Source organism: Spea bombifrons, chromosome 1 (assembly GCF_027358695.1).
Source record: "Spea bombifrons isolate aSpeBom1 chromosome 1, aSpeBom1.2.pri, whole genome shotgun sequence".
In the NCBI taxonomy this organism is placed as follows: domain Eukaryota; kingdom Metazoa; phylum Chordata; class Amphibia; order Anura; family Pelobatidae; genus Spea; species Spea bombifrons.
The window spans coordinates 23,736,803-23,753,479 of NC_071087.1; the positions used below are offsets into that span (position 1 = coordinate 23,736,803).

General features: G+C 40.8%; 1 protein-coding gene across 1 annotated transcript in view; it reads left to right on the forward strand.

The window, feature by feature from the left end:
• The first annotated feature begins 229 nt into the window (after window positions 1-229).
• The window catches only part of PAICS (phosphoribosylaminoimidazole carboxylase and phosphoribosylaminoimidazolesuccinocarboxamide synthase), a 35,923-nt gene continuing 19,475 nt past the window's right edge, over window positions 230-16,677 (forward strand). The window contains exons 1-6 of the mRNA XM_053458636.1: window positions 230-667; window positions 1,093-1,527; window positions 5,283-5,357; window positions 9,070-9,504; window positions 12,705-13,139; window positions 15,559-15,630. Coding sequence (XP_053314611.1) covers window positions 289-667; window positions 1,093-1,527; window positions 5,283-5,357; window positions 9,070-9,504; window positions 12,705-13,139; window positions 15,559-15,630 — 1,831 coding nt within the window. The 5' untranslated portion in view covers window positions 230-288. The remainder of the gene's footprint in view (window positions 668-1,092; window positions 1,528-5,282; window positions 5,358-9,069; window positions 9,505-12,704; window positions 13,140-15,558; window positions 15,631-16,677) is intronic.

A 16,677-nucleotide genomic window follows, 5' to 3' on the forward strand; every position in this document is an offset into this window, starting at 1 on the left:
TTCTGTATACCCATCCCAAAATAAAACGACAAAATCTATATGAATTACTGTGTAATTTATTATGAAAACCCAAATCACCAGCACACTCGGGACTGCGTTGGTAAATACCATCCTGTAGGGGGGGAAGCAGTTGCTGTTACTCATTTGACTCTGAGCTGCTTTATTTGTGAGCTGCGGAACAGGCTTGGTCACGAACAAGTCACTTCCTGTAGGCGGCTTGAGTCAGCAAACCTCTGGAAACTGAATTGAAGCGCAGGAATAGTGAACCGTATCCAGGTCACTTTGATCATGAAAACAGTACCCCGAAAATTGTGGAGGGAGGAAGAGGTTGAAGCTTTGCTAAGTGTTTGGTCAGAAAATGACATTAAGAAACAACTGCACGGAGCCCTACAAAACAAAGAGATATTTATGCATATAGCGGAAAGAGTGAAGCGTTTAGGAGTATCCCGAGACTGGAAGCAATGCCGCGCAAAGTACAAGAACCTGAAATATAAATATAGGACAGTAAAACGTGGTAGGAACGCCAGCAGCAAACTGAAATTCTATAAGGTACTGGACGGAATACTGGGAGCTGAGACAGATGCTGATTTATTAAACGACGAGGACAGCCTACCTGAGGAAACAGAAGCACGTCTGGATGAAATGATTGGTTCGCCTGAGACGGAAGGTAAAAGAAAGGGAAATGAGTTTTTCTTTGCTGGCAGAAACGAAAGTCGATCAGATCAGAAAGTCGATCAGATCAGAAATCTCAAACAGCACGGTTTTAATCAGCTTCTGATTTAACTGGTTCGACGTTCAGCTATAGGTGGCAAATAACTTTGAGTTGTTAATGTAATTCTTGTATATAAATGACCAATGAGGTTTAGACTTTTTATAGGACATTACATGTTTGTTTGTTTTTTTGTATATAACTGTAAAATGTAGGGTTTGGGAAGTTACAGATCCACTTTAGGAAACTGTATTTCGTTATATTAACGCTATAGTCCCCTGATTTGGGCATCATTGTGTTGCATTGTTAGAGTTACGGAAATAACAAGAAAAATTATGTTTCGCATAAATTAGTAACTTTTTGATTATTTTCGATGCTTACAGCTATACAGCTCGAAGACCAAAATAAAAAAGAAGCTGAAGATGAACATATGATGATTCCAGCAGAGGACAATGAAGGAAATAACCGCTGGTCCTCCAGAGAAATCCAGGCACTAATGCATGTATGGTCCAAAGAGAGCATTCGCTGTCAACTGAAAGACGCTAGAAGAAACCAAGGCATATTTGAGCATATAGGGAAGCTTCTCCAACAAGTAGGGGTACACAAGAGCTGGCAGCAGTGTAGGATAAAGTACAAAAACCTAAAACGTCAGTATTTTGTTGTGAAGAAAGCACAGGAGTCTGGAAATGAAAGCAAAACCATGAAATATTTTGCTGAACTGGATGCTATAATATCCGGCAAACCTTCAGCAAACCAAAGAAAGAGTTCAAACAACACAGATAAACAAGCATCTGTCTCATGGGCCAGTTGTGATGAAGGTAGGTAATATGCCATCTTAGAATAAGAGAATCAAACTTTGAAGTTGACAGAAAAGGAGAAAGTTTTGCCATACAATGTAAATAAGCAATAGACATGCAAATGGTCCAAAAGCGACATTTTTTGGCTTATTTTTGCGCAACAAATTATGTTCCCTGCCCATTTGGTTCGGATTAAAATCGTAGGGCATTTTTAATTCAGCAATAAAATTCTTTGCCCAGTGCCCACATTCACTCTCACTCTCGCTCATTCTTGTTCTGTCTCACGTGTCTCTCACGGACTAATAGCATCATGGGCCTGGTGCTGAGGATTTTGGTGGGCCTTTTTACGGAAATAGAATAGACAGAATCTTAACTCCTCGGCATCCATGTGTACTGGATAAAGAGAACACCAGTTCTAGGCAAATAGTATAATATATAATCTTTGGGATTGGGAGTACATCAGTACACTAAAAAAGTCATCATACACCTGAAGCCACAATTTAGCGCCACTAATCCTTTTTAAGAAAATATGCAGATTGAAATAGAGTAAATAACACAAATCCTTTACTTTTCCCTTTTCCTGATTTCTGGGCGTAGAAAGTTTTGTCCTCTGAAGTGACTACAAATTCAGGAGGCGTTTTATCTCTGGATAAGTAAAAATTCAATAATTAAATTTATTCCTACAATAAGTTAAGTGCCAGGAAACAGATGACCAACGAGACACGCCACAATGGGCTCTGCCATGCCGACACCAAAACATACACACCAGGGCAGGCTCTGCCACACCAACACCCAAACACATACACCAGGACTGGCTCTGCCACACCAACACCCAAAAACACACACACACCAAGACAGGCTCTGCCACACCGACACCCAGACACACACACCAGGACGGGCTCTGCCACACCGACACCCAAACACACACACCAGGATGGGTTCTGCAACACCAACACACACACACACACCAGGACGGGCTCTGCAACACCAACACCCAAGCACACACACCAGCACAGGTCCTGCAACACAAACACACACACCAGGACAGGCTCTGCCACACGGACACCCAGACACACACCAAGCCAGGCTCTGCCACACTGGGTTAAGTTAACAATATTTTTTTTAAAAAAAATTTCACACTACTTATGTCTTTTGTGTTTTTGCCCCCTTGTGTATGGCCCCCAGCCAGCACTATATGTATTTATGCCCCCAGCCTGCCCCTCCCTTTGCTTTTGATTTATGTGATGGCCCCAGCTGCCCGCCTTGTGTATCGATGCCTCCAGCCCCCACATGTATTCGTGCACTCCAGCGAGCCACCCATTGTGTATTTATGCCCCCAGCCAGCCCAACATTGTATATTTATCCCACCAGACAGCCCCCTCTTTAGTATTGATTTATGTGATGCCCCAGCCAGCACCCCCATGTGAATTTATGCCCCCACACTCTTGCGTATTGCCCCCAGCCAGCCCCACATTGTGTATTTATGCCACCCATCCATCTTTAGTATCAAATCAGTCCTGGCACCCTGATTGTGTCCATAGGACCTGCCTAGCACCCAGATTGGAAGCATAGGACTTGGCAACTTTGCCCCCAGAACAGCCTGCCTGTGGCTTCTTTGCCCCAAAACAGCATGCCTGTGGCTTCTTTGCCCCCAAAACAGCCTCCTGTGGCATCTCTGGCCCCAAAACAGCCTCCCCGACGTATCTCTGCCCCCAAAACAGCATGCCAATGGCATCTATGCTCCCAAAACAGCCTGCCTGTAGCATCTCTGCTCTCAAAACAGCCTCCCTGTGCCATGCCCCCCCACTTACACATCCATGCTATTCACTTATTCACAAATATTAATTCACAGATACTCATTCACTCATTCAGATATTGATTCATTCACAGATACTCATTAATTCCCTCATTCATATACTCGTTAATTCACTCATTTATTCATTCATACAGCCTCCCCCACCCCCTTACCTGAACAGCAGATGTCTCTGTGCCACTCGGGAGGCCCGCTGCATCCTTCTGTGTTGCTCGCGCTCTGTGTGAACAACCTCTGTTTACTGCAGATGCACAGCAGGGTCATGTAACGTACGTGATGTACGTGACTCCGCTGGGTTCCTGGATCCCCTTGGCGGCACAAGAGACGTTGCTCGCATAATGTGCGAGCAACACACAGGAAAGTAGCAGGCCCCTGCGGAAGTGATCGTGAGGGGTTGCCCGGGCCCCCAAGAAGCTGCCTATTTTTCCTGCGTTAAAGACGGCCCTGACTGCCTCATCAGCCATGGCCCTGACTGGGCCTATTTTCAGGTAGGGGCCTGCAGCTCCATCAGCCCCTACGTTAATCCGGCCCTGCCTACCTGCTTTGTTGACCACTTCTGCTTCTGGTTTCCCATCATCTTGTTTTTCATCTCTCTTTCATCTTTTTTATTTTATCTTCTATCTTTGCACGCTTCTCTGTTGACATAACCTGGTGGCACGTCTCTCCCAATCCTCCAATGGTTGAAAGGCATCATTGAAAGATCTGCAATTTTGGTGTCCTATATGCTGAGTGGTAGGATATGATGCGTAGTAACTTCACTGTAGATGTTGTGCCTGCTAGGCACAGTATTCCATAGTGTATGTGGGTTACAAAGCAGATCTGAGATCTCCCCAGCCAGTCCAATAGGACAGTCTGCCTCCAGTTATGGGGAAGAAGGGTTGGCACCCCAGTCGGTCTACGCCAGAATACACCACTTTACATACAACCAGGCCCTCAGGATAAAATATAGAATTCAATAAAAGTGTTCCTTCGTGTTATGCCTTACAATTGCCAACCTCCTCACTTCAAGTGCACTGATTTGTCCTGCCCTACCTCCCCCCCTTTTCCTACTTCTCTCCTTTCCGCTTTTGCCTGTTGGGCTTCATTCCACTGAATACCCCTACCCTACATGCCCCACTGCCTACCACAAGCACTTACATTTTTTGTTTTATAAGACTCAGAGGCGTGTTGCAACACATTACCCCAATGCCATGCCTCCTCTCCCAGTGTGTGTATTTTCTCAAAAGAGAAACATAGTAATGCCCCGAGAAATTAATTTAAAAATTGCAGGTTCACATAACACTTTCATGCAACAGGGCCCGCAGATTGTACACTACTAATTTACAACAGGTTTTCAGTTTGTAGAGATTAAGAAAAAGCAACAAAGGATGATATTTTTTAACATCTCTCAGCTTTACTATTATGAAATACCAGTAATCCTAACTAATTGATGAAGAAGACTTTCATTCTGTGATGGACAGATCTCATATCCCCTTTACTAAGCATGGACCGAAATGAAAATTGGGGGCCGAAACCGAGACTGAAACCGAAAATGACCCCAACCTTTAAAAAAATAAAAAATAAAATAGCCACACTTTTATTAAAAGTAAGTAACACACCAAAATTAGACAAAAAATCATTATTATTTTCTCTGTATCACCATGATGTATAGAATGTCCTGCTGAGTCATATGGATGATCTGCCATGACAAGAAAAGAGCACCAAAATTAAAGTGATGTAAAAGTTTAGATTTTATTAGAGACAGGTGGTGGGTATTAGGCTTTAACCTTCTTTACTAGACTCCCAGAAGAAAAGAAAAAAATAACATAAAAGTAGTTAATTAAATAGTTCATAGTTCCATGTTTCATAAATAGGGCAATGTCTTGCATTTATTCAGCTCAAATGGTTTAGTAAAAAGAGTTTGTTTTTGCCTAGTATTTTTGTGTGAAGTGTTAAGTGAAATATCATCTTAAATGTACCATAGATGAAGAGGATGGTGGAAATGATGTCCCTGAGACGAGCTGGGTCCAGGTTGCGATGAATGAAACAGGTGAATCTGGTGAGTGAAGAATTCATTTTTATTTGTATACTGTAAACCGCAGCAAAGCTTTCAACTTTTGGATGAGAAAAAGACTTGGTGATTTTCATCTGCTGTTTAAAAGTGTGCTCTATGGGTACAATTATTTGTCACATAATCCAGGGGCTTTATGTATGATTATGGCATACCGGTATGTATTATGATTCTTCTATCTATCGCACCTTGGGCCATTAGGTTGACATACCTCCATGAAAATGATCATTATATCAGGGGATGTATCTGCTCTGTGACAAGAATGATAATGTTGGTAATATTGTTCCGGAATGGATAAGAAGATCTCAATTATCAAACCCAAAGTAACATGTCCAACATTTTAGAAGATGTTAATAACAGAGTATGGAAAACTAAGCCCAGGGCAAACTGGGGAATAGTGAATGTTACTGTATCACTTCATTATCAGCCATAGTAAAACAAATGTAGGAAATATGAATTCATTATTTTAATTACCTTTTTAATGCTAATTACCATTATATTAATAACAAATATTATAGGTTTATAATATATATACAATGTAAACATTTAACATTAATAATACCGTATTTGCTCAATTATAAGACAAGGTTTTTTCCAGAGCAAATGCTCTGAAAAATACCCCTCGTCTTATAATCGGGGTCGTCTTATAATCAGACCTCAACTAGGTCTGACTATGAGACTAAGATCCAGATCCCCCGCAGCGATGTAGGGGACCTGGATCCTCCTGCCCCCTCCCCCACTTACCTGTACTTCTGAGTCCCCGGTGCTTAGTCCGGGCAGCGTGTAGAGCTCTAAGCCATTCGCGTACACAACTTCCGCTGCAGCCGGGAGGAGGTGCGGTTAGCAGCGGGGGTTCACCTGTGATCTCTGACAGCCGGGGAAGGTCTGCGCGATGGACGCAGACAACCCCCGGTGCTAGCCGCACCTCCTCGCGGCTGCAGCGGAAGTTGTCTACGCGAACCACATAGAGCTCTACACGCTGCCCGGACTACGCACTGGGGACTCAGAAGCTCTGGTAAGTTTGGAGGAGAGAGGGGGAGTGTTAAATGGGGGGCATAAGGCATTTCTGGAGGCATAGTGCTCTGTGAAATGCGTTTTAACCCCCTTAATGCCACTCTGCCTCCAGAAATGCCTTTTAACCCTCTATACGCCACTCTGTCTCCTGAAATGCCTTATACCTCCCTATATACCACTCTGCCCCATAATATGCCTTTTAACCCCCTAAATGCCAGAGTGGCATATAGGGGTATAAGGCAATTCTGGAGGCAGAGTGGCACATAGGGGGTCAAAAGGCATATCATGGGGCACAATGGCATTTAGAGGGTTAAAAGGCATATCATGTGGCACAGTGGCATATAGGGGGTATAAGGCATTTCTGGGGCAGAGTGGCACGCCAGGGGGCAGATGTGCATAACTGGCAGGGCAGGTAAAAAAAAAAAAGGAAATAAAAACAAAATATTTTTCTCAATCATAGCTTTTATTAAAACAAAATTGTTCGCATAGTTTACATGAATTAACATTTACTGGTAAAACTTTTTTCCTGTAGGGTCTTCTTATAGTCAGGCTTTTTCTTTTTTTCATAAATTAATATTCAGATTTTGGGGGGTCGTTATATAATCGAGCAAATATGGTATTTCTCTAACCTTATAAAATATTAAATCTATAGATTATAATAAGTAATACTTAAATTCAAGCGTGCATAGGTCGGTCAGTGGTTTTCAATCGATGTCTCTCAAATGCAGATGTCGTATGAAATATAAAAGGAAAAGCGAGACATCATAGTGCAAAAAAAAAAATCACTGTATAAAATGAAAATGTTAAAACCTATACACAAACTGCTCACCGTATTCAGAGCCAAATTAAAAATTTTGGCTCATAAAAGACACATATGGACACTCTTAAGGCGGTGTCCCAGCCCCTTTCTGAGAATAATCACTCAAGATGTTTTGTATTAATTTAAAAGTTTTTAAACAATTTATTGATACTTCAAATAATTAAAAAAAAAAAAATAATAATAAACACTTAAAATAAATAAGTGCTCAATACGTTCACTGGGACACGTTTCGTCAGTCATTGCACTGGCTGAGGAAGTCATGGACTGACGAAACGCTCGATTATAAGCCGCACCCTTAAAGGTTGGTGCTATCTTAAAGATACATTTATTTTTAAAGAAAAAGTACATATTAGTGGAATGGTAAAACAGTATTTTATCTAAAGAACCGGAATACATGTATTTTAGTATTATTGGTATCTATTATGCAGCATAGTAAACATAGGTTGTGCCCCCCAGATATGCCTCTCTGCTCCCCTGATATGCTTTATGCCCCCCATATATGCTTTATGCCCCTTAGATATGCCACTCTGCTCCCCTGAAATGCCACTCTGACCCCCCCAACTTACCAATGCATCCCCAGATTCCCTGGTACCTAGTGGGGGCAGCTGGTGTTCGTCTGCGCGATGCACGTGGACAACCTCTTCTGCTGCTCGTCACATACGCCGGGGCTTCTATGCCGGCGCTCTGTCATAGAAGCCCCGGTGGAAGTGACGGCAGCAGCGGAAGTTGTCTGCGCGCAATCACGCAGAGGTTCCCTGGCTGCCAGAGAGACGGATCCAGGTCCCCTGCGACGCTGTGGGGATCTGGATCCTCACCCTGCTGGTTGCCCGCAGCCGGGAAAAATGATTAAAAAAAAACACCTGCCCTGCGCCCAGAACTGCATGTCCCGGGCATCAGCGATATGAATTACGCTAAACCCCAATTCTAGGCCTCACTCCCACTTTAAGTGTGTGGGAGGAGTGAGCCCTATAAAAGGGTAATTAATAGGGATGCACCAGAATGTAAATTCTAGACCGAAACCGAAAATTCAGGATTCACTTGGCCGAAACTGAACCGAAACAGAAAATGACTCCCCCCTCCTTAAAAAAAAAAATATAATAATAACCAAGTAACACACCAAAATGGGACAAAAAATGCAATAACAATATTAATATATATATATATATATATTTAATTGTTAACAGCAATCACATTGCTATCATGCCCAGGCAACCGGTACATGCTGGAACGTGGGCATGATAGGAGTGTGATTTAAATAACAATATTACTTATATGATTGTTAACAGCAACTGGAATCTAGGTATGCCCGGGCATGATAGAAGTGTGATTGCTGTTAACAATCATATATATATATGATCTCTCGCTTGCAGACTTCTCGAACAACTTCTCTGGCCCCGCCCCCAGTGGAAGAAGGAACAGAGCAGAGTCATGTGGTGTCCATTCACATAACTCTGCTGGGTTCCTGTTCTCCTGGCTGGTACAAGAGACCCTGCTTGCACACTGTGTGACCAATGCGCAGGTAAGCAGCCTAGCCCCTGGGGACAATATATTTCGGTCACCGATATATCGGTGCATCCCTAAGAAACGGTTCGGCGAACTATACATTTTTTAAGGAACGGTTCGCGCGAACCGGCAAGAACCGGCTGAATGCCATCACTGGGCATTACATGTTTTTTTGTATATAACTGTAAAATGTAGGGTTTGGGAAGTTACAGATCCACTTTAGGACACTGTATTTCTTTACATTAACGCTATAGTTCCCTGATTTGGGCATCATTGTGTTGCATTGTTAGAGTTACAGAAATAACAAAAAAAGATATGTTTCACATAAATTAGTAACTTTTTTATTCTTTTTGATGCTCACAGCTATACAGCTCGAAGACCCAAATAAAAAAGAAGCTGAAAATGGACATATGATGATTCCAGCAGAGGACAATGAAGCAATAAAACACTGGACCTCCAGAGAAATCCAGGCACTAATAAATGTATGGTCAGACGAGAGCATTCGCTGTCAACTGAAAGACACTAGAAGAAACCAAGACATATTTGAGCATATAGCGAAGCTTCTCCAACAAGTAGGGATACACAAGAACTGGAAGCAGTGTAGGATAAAGTACAAAAAACTAAAACATCAGTATTTTGTTGTAAAGAAAGCACAGGAGTCTGGAAATAAAAGCGAAACCATGAAATATTTTACTGAACTGGATGCTATAATGTCCGGCAAACCTTCAGCAAACCAAACAAAGAGTTCAAACATCACAGATAAACAAGCATCTGTCTCATGGGCCAGTTGTGATGAAGGTATGTAATATGCCATCTTAGAATAAGAGAATCAAACTTTGAAGTTGACAGAAAATGGGAAAGTTTTGCCATACAATGTAACTAAACAATAGACATGCAAATTGTCCAAAAGTGAACATATTTTAGTTTGTTTTTGGGCAACAAATTATGTTCCCTGCTCATTTGGTTCAGATGAAAATCGTAGGGCATTTGTAATTCGGGAGAAAAATTCAGTGAGATCTCCCCAGCTAGTCCAATAGGGCAGTCTGTCTCCAGTTATAGGGCAGAAGGGTTGGCACCCCAGTCAGTCTATGCCAGAATACACCACTTTACATACAACCAGGTCCTCAGGATGAAATATGGAATTCAATAACAGTTTCCCTTCGTGTTATGCCTTACAATTGCCAACCTCCTCATTTCAAGTGCTATGTTTTGTACTACTCTGATTTGTCCTGCCCTACCTCCCCTCCTTTCCCTACTTCTCTATTTTCTGCTTTTGCCTGTTGGGCATCATTCCACTGAATACCCCTACCCTACATGCCACACTGCCTACCACAAGCACTTACATTTTTAGTTTTATAAGACTTTCATCACTCATCGTTACCCCAATGCCATGCCTCCTCTACCATGCCTTCTCAAAAGAGAAACATAGTAATGCCCCAAGAAATGAATTTAAAAAACGTAATTATCACAAGTATTGGCATTGCAGGTTCACATAACACTTTCATGGAACAGGGCCCTACCCCTACTATTTACACCCTCAAGTAAGGGAATCGAGACTAGAGTAGAATGTCCTACTGAGTCATATGGATGATCTGCCATGACAAGAAAAGGGCACCAAAATTACAGTGATGTAAAGGTTTAGATTTTATTAGAGACAGGTGGTGGGTATTAGGCTTTAACCTTCTTTACTAGACTCCCAGCAGGAAAGAAAAAATACCATACAAATGAAATAGTAACCGCAATAACAAGCTCACAGCAATGTTTACCAGCACTGTGTTCCGGAATATGACCAAATTGATCTTGGTAAAACCTAAAAATAGTTAATGAAATAGTTCATAGTTTCATGTCTCAGAAGTAGGATGATGTCTTGCATTTATTTAGCTCACAAGGTTTAGTAAAAAGAGTTTGTTTTTGCCTAGCATTATTGTGTTAAGTGAAATATCATCTTAAATGTACTTAAGGCTGCAACAACTAATCAATAAAATCGATAATAATCGATAATGAAAATTGTTGCCAACGAATTTCATTATCGATTAGTTGAATCGATTTTTATTGATTATAAAATGAGGGGTTTTTCAGAGCAAACGTTTTATAATCCGTTTGTGACTCACAGCAGTTACTACTTACAGTCCCTCCCTGCAGTCACTGCCGATTGACTGCAAGTAGGGACAAGAAGAAAGAAAGGGGCGGGGCCAATTGGCAATGACTGCAGGAAGGGACAGGGAGAAAGAAAGGGGCGGACCAAACTGCCGATTGGCCCCGCCCATTTCCTATAGCATCCACATGGTTTAGGAACTCATCTAACTGAGTATAAAATTAATATTTGGGCTGTTGAAAGTTAGGGGAGGTGGGGGTTAATTTAGGGGCAGTTATACTTAATGGGGTGTTTAGGGTTAATTTAGGGGCAGTTATGGTTAATGGGATGTTTAGGGTTAATTTAGGGGCAGTTGTGCTTGATGGGGTCTTCAGGGTTAATTTAGGGGCAGTTGTGCTTGATGGGGTCTTCAGGGTTAATTTAGGGGCAGTTGTGGTTGATGGGGTTTTTAGGGTTAATTTACGGGCAGTTATAGTTAATGGGGTGTTTAGGGTTAATTTAGGCGCAGTTGTGCTTGATGGGGTTTTCAGGGTTAATTTAGGGGCAGTTGTGGTTGATGGGGTGTTTAGGGTTAATTTAGGGACAGTTATAGTTAATGGGGTGTTTAGGGTTAATTTAGGGGCAGTTGTGCTTGATGGGGTCTTCAGGGTTAATTTAGGGGCAGTTATGGTTAATGGGGTCTTCTCTTCAGGATTAATTTATTGATGAGGACTGAGGATTAATTTAATTAATTTAATAAGTTTAACTTAAGGTGCAGTTAAAGGGGGGCAAACTGAGAGGCAGTGTGGCATATCTGGGGGTATGTGGCAAGCCTGGGCTCATTCTGCCGTTTGTTTTTAACATCCTACATTGCTTTATTAAATCATTTTAAATGAAAAATGTACAATTTTTTTATCCGATTAATCAAATAATCGGCCAAATAATCGATTATGAAAAGTTAGTTGCAGCCCTAAATGTACTGTAGATGAAGAGAATGGTGGAAATAATGTATCTGAAACTACTGGGGTCCAGTTTTCCAGGAATGAAACAGGTGAAACTGGTGAGAGGCTTATACGCCTCTGACAGGATAATTTGCTCCTGGATGTATCACTGCCTCAGAAAAAAAGTATTTGTGATGGTTACTTGTTTTGTGAAAATAACTTTTACTATAGTAATTACCTCAATAAGACAATCCGCAAAAATTCTTGCACACATATACCGTATTTCCCTATGTATAAGACGCACCTTTGGGGTCTAAAAATTGGGTGCGTCTTATACAGTGGTGGTAGATAACCTGCTGCTTACCTTGATCCGCCGCAGCTGCACAGGAACCCAGTGGAGTCACGTGAATGCACATTGCATCACATGACTCCGCCCAGTTCCTGTTCCTGTTCGAGCAAGGCAGAGGGGAAATAGCGGCCCCCACGGAAGTCGGCAAGCGGCAGCAGAAGGTCTGCAGTTCAGGTAAGGTGGGGGTGTAAATGTATGTATGTATGTATATGTGTGTGTGTTAGCATGGATCCGTGTGTAGGGGGAACAGGGAGGCTGAAAGTGATGTGCATGATAGGAGTGCGATTGCTAACAGTTGCTAGCAGCTAACATCAGTCACACTCATATCATGCCCAGGCAGACAGTACAATAACTTAATGTAATTTTTTTTTTTATTTCGGCCCCCCAAAATTAGGGGTGCATCTTATACAAGGGAGCGTCTTATACTTGGGGAAATACGGTAACTTGGCCCCTACAACAACCAGCATCTTGGGAAACACTTTAGTCCAGGTGTTGAGCCGTAGCATTTAAAGAAAAAATTTATTTACGTTAACACTATAGTTCCCTGATTTGGGCATCACTGTGTTGCATTGTTACAATAAAAAAAATGTTTTGCAAAAATTAGTAATTTTTTGATTATTTTTGATGCTTACAGCTATACAGCTCGAAGACCCAAATAAAAAAGAAGCTGAAGATGGACATATGATGATTCCAGCAGAGGACAATGAAGCAATAAAACACTGGACCTCCAGAGAAATCCAGGCACTATTAAATGTATGGTCAGATGAGAGCATTCGCTGTCAACTGAAAGGCACTAGAAGAAACCAAGGCATATTTGAGCATATAGCGAAGCTTCTCCAACAAGTAGGGGTACACAAGAGCTGGAAGCAATGTAGAATAAAGTACAAAAACCTAAAACAAAAGTATTTTGTTGTAAAGAAAGCACAGGAGTCAGGAAATAAAAGCAAAACCATGAAATATTTTGCTGAACTGGATGCGATAATGTCCGGCAAACCTTCAGCAAACCAAAGAAAGAGTTCAAACAACACAGATAAACAAGGATCTGTCTCATGGGCCAGTTGTGATGAAGGTAGGTAATAAGCCATCTTAGAATAAGAGAATCAAACTTTGAAGCTGACAGAAAATGGGAAAGTTTTGCCATACAATGTAATTAAACAAAAGACGTGCAAATGGTCCAAAAGCAAATTTTTTTTATTTGTTTTTGGGCAACAAATTATGTTCCCTGCCCATTTGGTTCGGATGAAAATCGTAGGGCACTTTAAATTCAGGAACAAATTTTTTTCCCCAGTGCCCACATTCACTCTCGCTCATTCTTGTTCTCACTCTTTCCCGTGTTAAATGTTTCCCTAACTGCTCTGTTGACCACTTACGCCTCTGGCTTCACATCTTCTTGTTTTTCGTCTTCTATCCTCTCTCTTTCATCTTTTTTATTTTATCTTCTATCTTTGTATGTCTCTCCCAATCCTCCAATGGTTGGAAGACATCATTGAAAGATCTGCAATTTTGGTGTCCTATACACTGAATGGTGTTCCATAGTGTATGCGGTTTACAAAGCAGATGTGAGATCTCCCCAGCCAGTCCAGTAGGGCAGTCTGCCTTCAGTTATGGGGCAGAAGGGTTGGCACCCCAGTCGGTCTACGCCAGAATACACCACTTTACATACAACCAGGTCCTCAGGATGAAATATGGAACTCAATAACAGTTTATGCCTTACAATTGCAAACCTCCTCACTTCAGGGTCTCTGTTTTGTACTACTCTGATTTGTCCTGCCCTCCTTTCCCTACTTCTCTCCTTTCTGCTTTTGCCTGTTGGGCATCATTCCACTGAATACCCCTGCCCTACATGCCACACTGCCTACCACAAGCACTTACATTTTTGTTTTATAAGACTTTCATCACTCATCGTTACCCCAATGCCATGCCTCCTCTACCAGAGTGTATATTTTCTCAAAAGAGAAACATAGTAATGGCCCAGGAATTGAATTAAAAAAAACATAATTATCACAAGTATTGGCATTGCAGGTTCACATAACACTTTCATGCAACAGGGCCCGCAGACACATTGTATCACTACTAATTTACAACAGGTTTGTAGAGATTAAGAAAAAACAATAAAGGATGATATTTTTAACCCCTTAAGGACAATGGGCAGTCCCTAAACCAATTGAAAACAATGCACTTTGTCATTAAGGGGTTAACATTTCTCAGTTTTACTATTATGAAATAATCCAAACTGATTGATGAAGAAGACTTCCATTCTGTGATGGACAGATCTCATATCCCCTTTATTCCTTTCCCCATGATTAAATACAAACCCCCTCAATGCTTAGTTACATACTAACTGACCCTTACATCCAACAGTCAGCAACTACCCCTACTATTTACACCCTCAAGTAAGGTAATCAAGACTAGATTACATTTCTTTTCACCTCTTACACTTCTTGCTTCATAATATATGGTATTTCCAAAATTCCATGGTCACTTGACATCAAGGCTCGTTTAAAAAAGGCTGCCCATGGAGTAGTTGGCTCATGAGCAGGGCCCTCAAAAGCCCAACATTCTTGCTAGGAACTTTGTGTAAAAGTACTATAATGCAGAATATAGGCCTGTGTAGTTAAAGCAAAATATAATATCACAATGAGATGCTGTCTTATGGGGAATAGGCTTGGGAGCTTCTTAGCAATCCTTCTGGTTGTCAGAAATGACCTCTCTGGCTGCTGAAGACCTATTTCATCTGAATTCAGAAATAACAGGAAATATTTCTGAAGTTTATTCTTTTCGTATTTCACACTAAAATAGAAGTAATTATTTTTACGGTATATGCTCACCTATAGCAAAACATTCCAAAAGGGGTTCTTTATCATACATGTCTCTAAAACTTTCTAGAATGCACTAACCCAACTCAGTCCTAGTTTTTGGTCAATATCACTAATCAATGTAGATGTAAAAATATTGGCCGACAATGAGAAGTGGTGAAAACCTATTGCAGATGCTTTCAAACTGACCACATGCCAACTAGAACAGTTCCAGGATACTGGTCTGTTGATACATTCATGCGATCAGGTTACTTCACCTATGTCCTTAAGGGCTGTGGTTAAGTGTGCACATGCAAACGTGCAATGGAATTGTAGGACATATTGTCACAAAGGAATATTATTTTCTCTGTATCACCATGATGTATAAAATGTCCTGCTGAGTCATATGGATGATATGCCATGACAAGAAAAGAGCACCAACATTAAAGTGATGTAAAGATTTAGATTTTATTAGGGACAGGTGGTGGGTATTAGGCTTTAACCTTCTTTACTAGACTCCCAGCAAGAAAGAAAAAAATAACATAAAAATAGTTAATGAAAAAGTTCCATGTTTCATAAATAGGGCAATGTCTTGCATTTATTCAGCTCAAATGGTTTATTAAAAAGAGTTTGTTTTTGCCTAGTATTTTTGTGTGAAGTGTTAAGTGAAATATCATCTTAAATGTACCATAGATGAAGAGGATGGTGGAAATGTCTCTGAGACTAGCGGGGCCCAGTTTTCAAGGAATGAAACAGGTGAATCTGGTGAGTGAAGAATTCATTTTTATTTGTTTACTGTGAACCGCAGCAAAGCTTTCAACTTTTGGATGAGAAAAAGACTTGGTGATTTTCATCTGCTGTTTAAAAGTGTGCTCTATGGGTACAATTATCTGTCACATAATCCAGGGGCTTTATGTATGATTATGACATACCGGTATGTATTATGATTCTTCTATCTATCGCACCTTGGGCCATTAGGTTGACATACCTCCATGAAAATGATCATTATATCAGGGGATGTATCTGCTCTGTGACAAGAATGATAATGTTGATAATATTGTTCCGGAATGGATAAGAAGATCGCAGTTATCAAACCCAAAGTAACATGTCCAACATTTTAGAAGATGTTAATAACAGAGTATGCAAAACTATGCCCAGGGCAAACTGAGGAATAGTGAATGTTACTGTATCACTTCATTATCAGCCATAGTAAAAACAAATGTAGAAAATAAGAATTCACTATTTTGATTGATGGGGCATGGCTTCGAGTATCAGAAGTACGTTGATCGGATCTTTTAGATATGAATTAATGTCTTTACTATCTGTTGCAATAGATAATCAACATAATCAGACACTCTACTTGTTATTGAGTTGATCTCAGAGATGATAGGTCTTCCAGGAGGGTTTTCGGCATCCTTGTGTATCTTCGGCGGGTGGGTCTTGGGTGTAGAATTTTTTAAAATTTAAATTCTTTATCAGTTAAAATACCTAAAACTTGACCTTTTTCTAAAAAAATCGTAAAACTTTGTATTTCTAAAATTAGGTCTTTAGTCAATAATTTTTAAGTAATAATAATCAAATAATAAGTTTTAGTATCTCCCAAAAGTTTTCCTTTTCATACAGAGATGTAGACATAATTACTAGTCCTCCACCTTTGTCTGCTGGTTCAATGACAATATCAAAGGTGTCTATCTCGCTTGAAACCATTGACTTAGGATAAAATGTGGACTTTTCTTTAATATTTGTATGTTTATACACCTGTAAAACCTCCCTTTGCTCTATGGGGTTCTTTTTAAAACGTAAGTCCACATA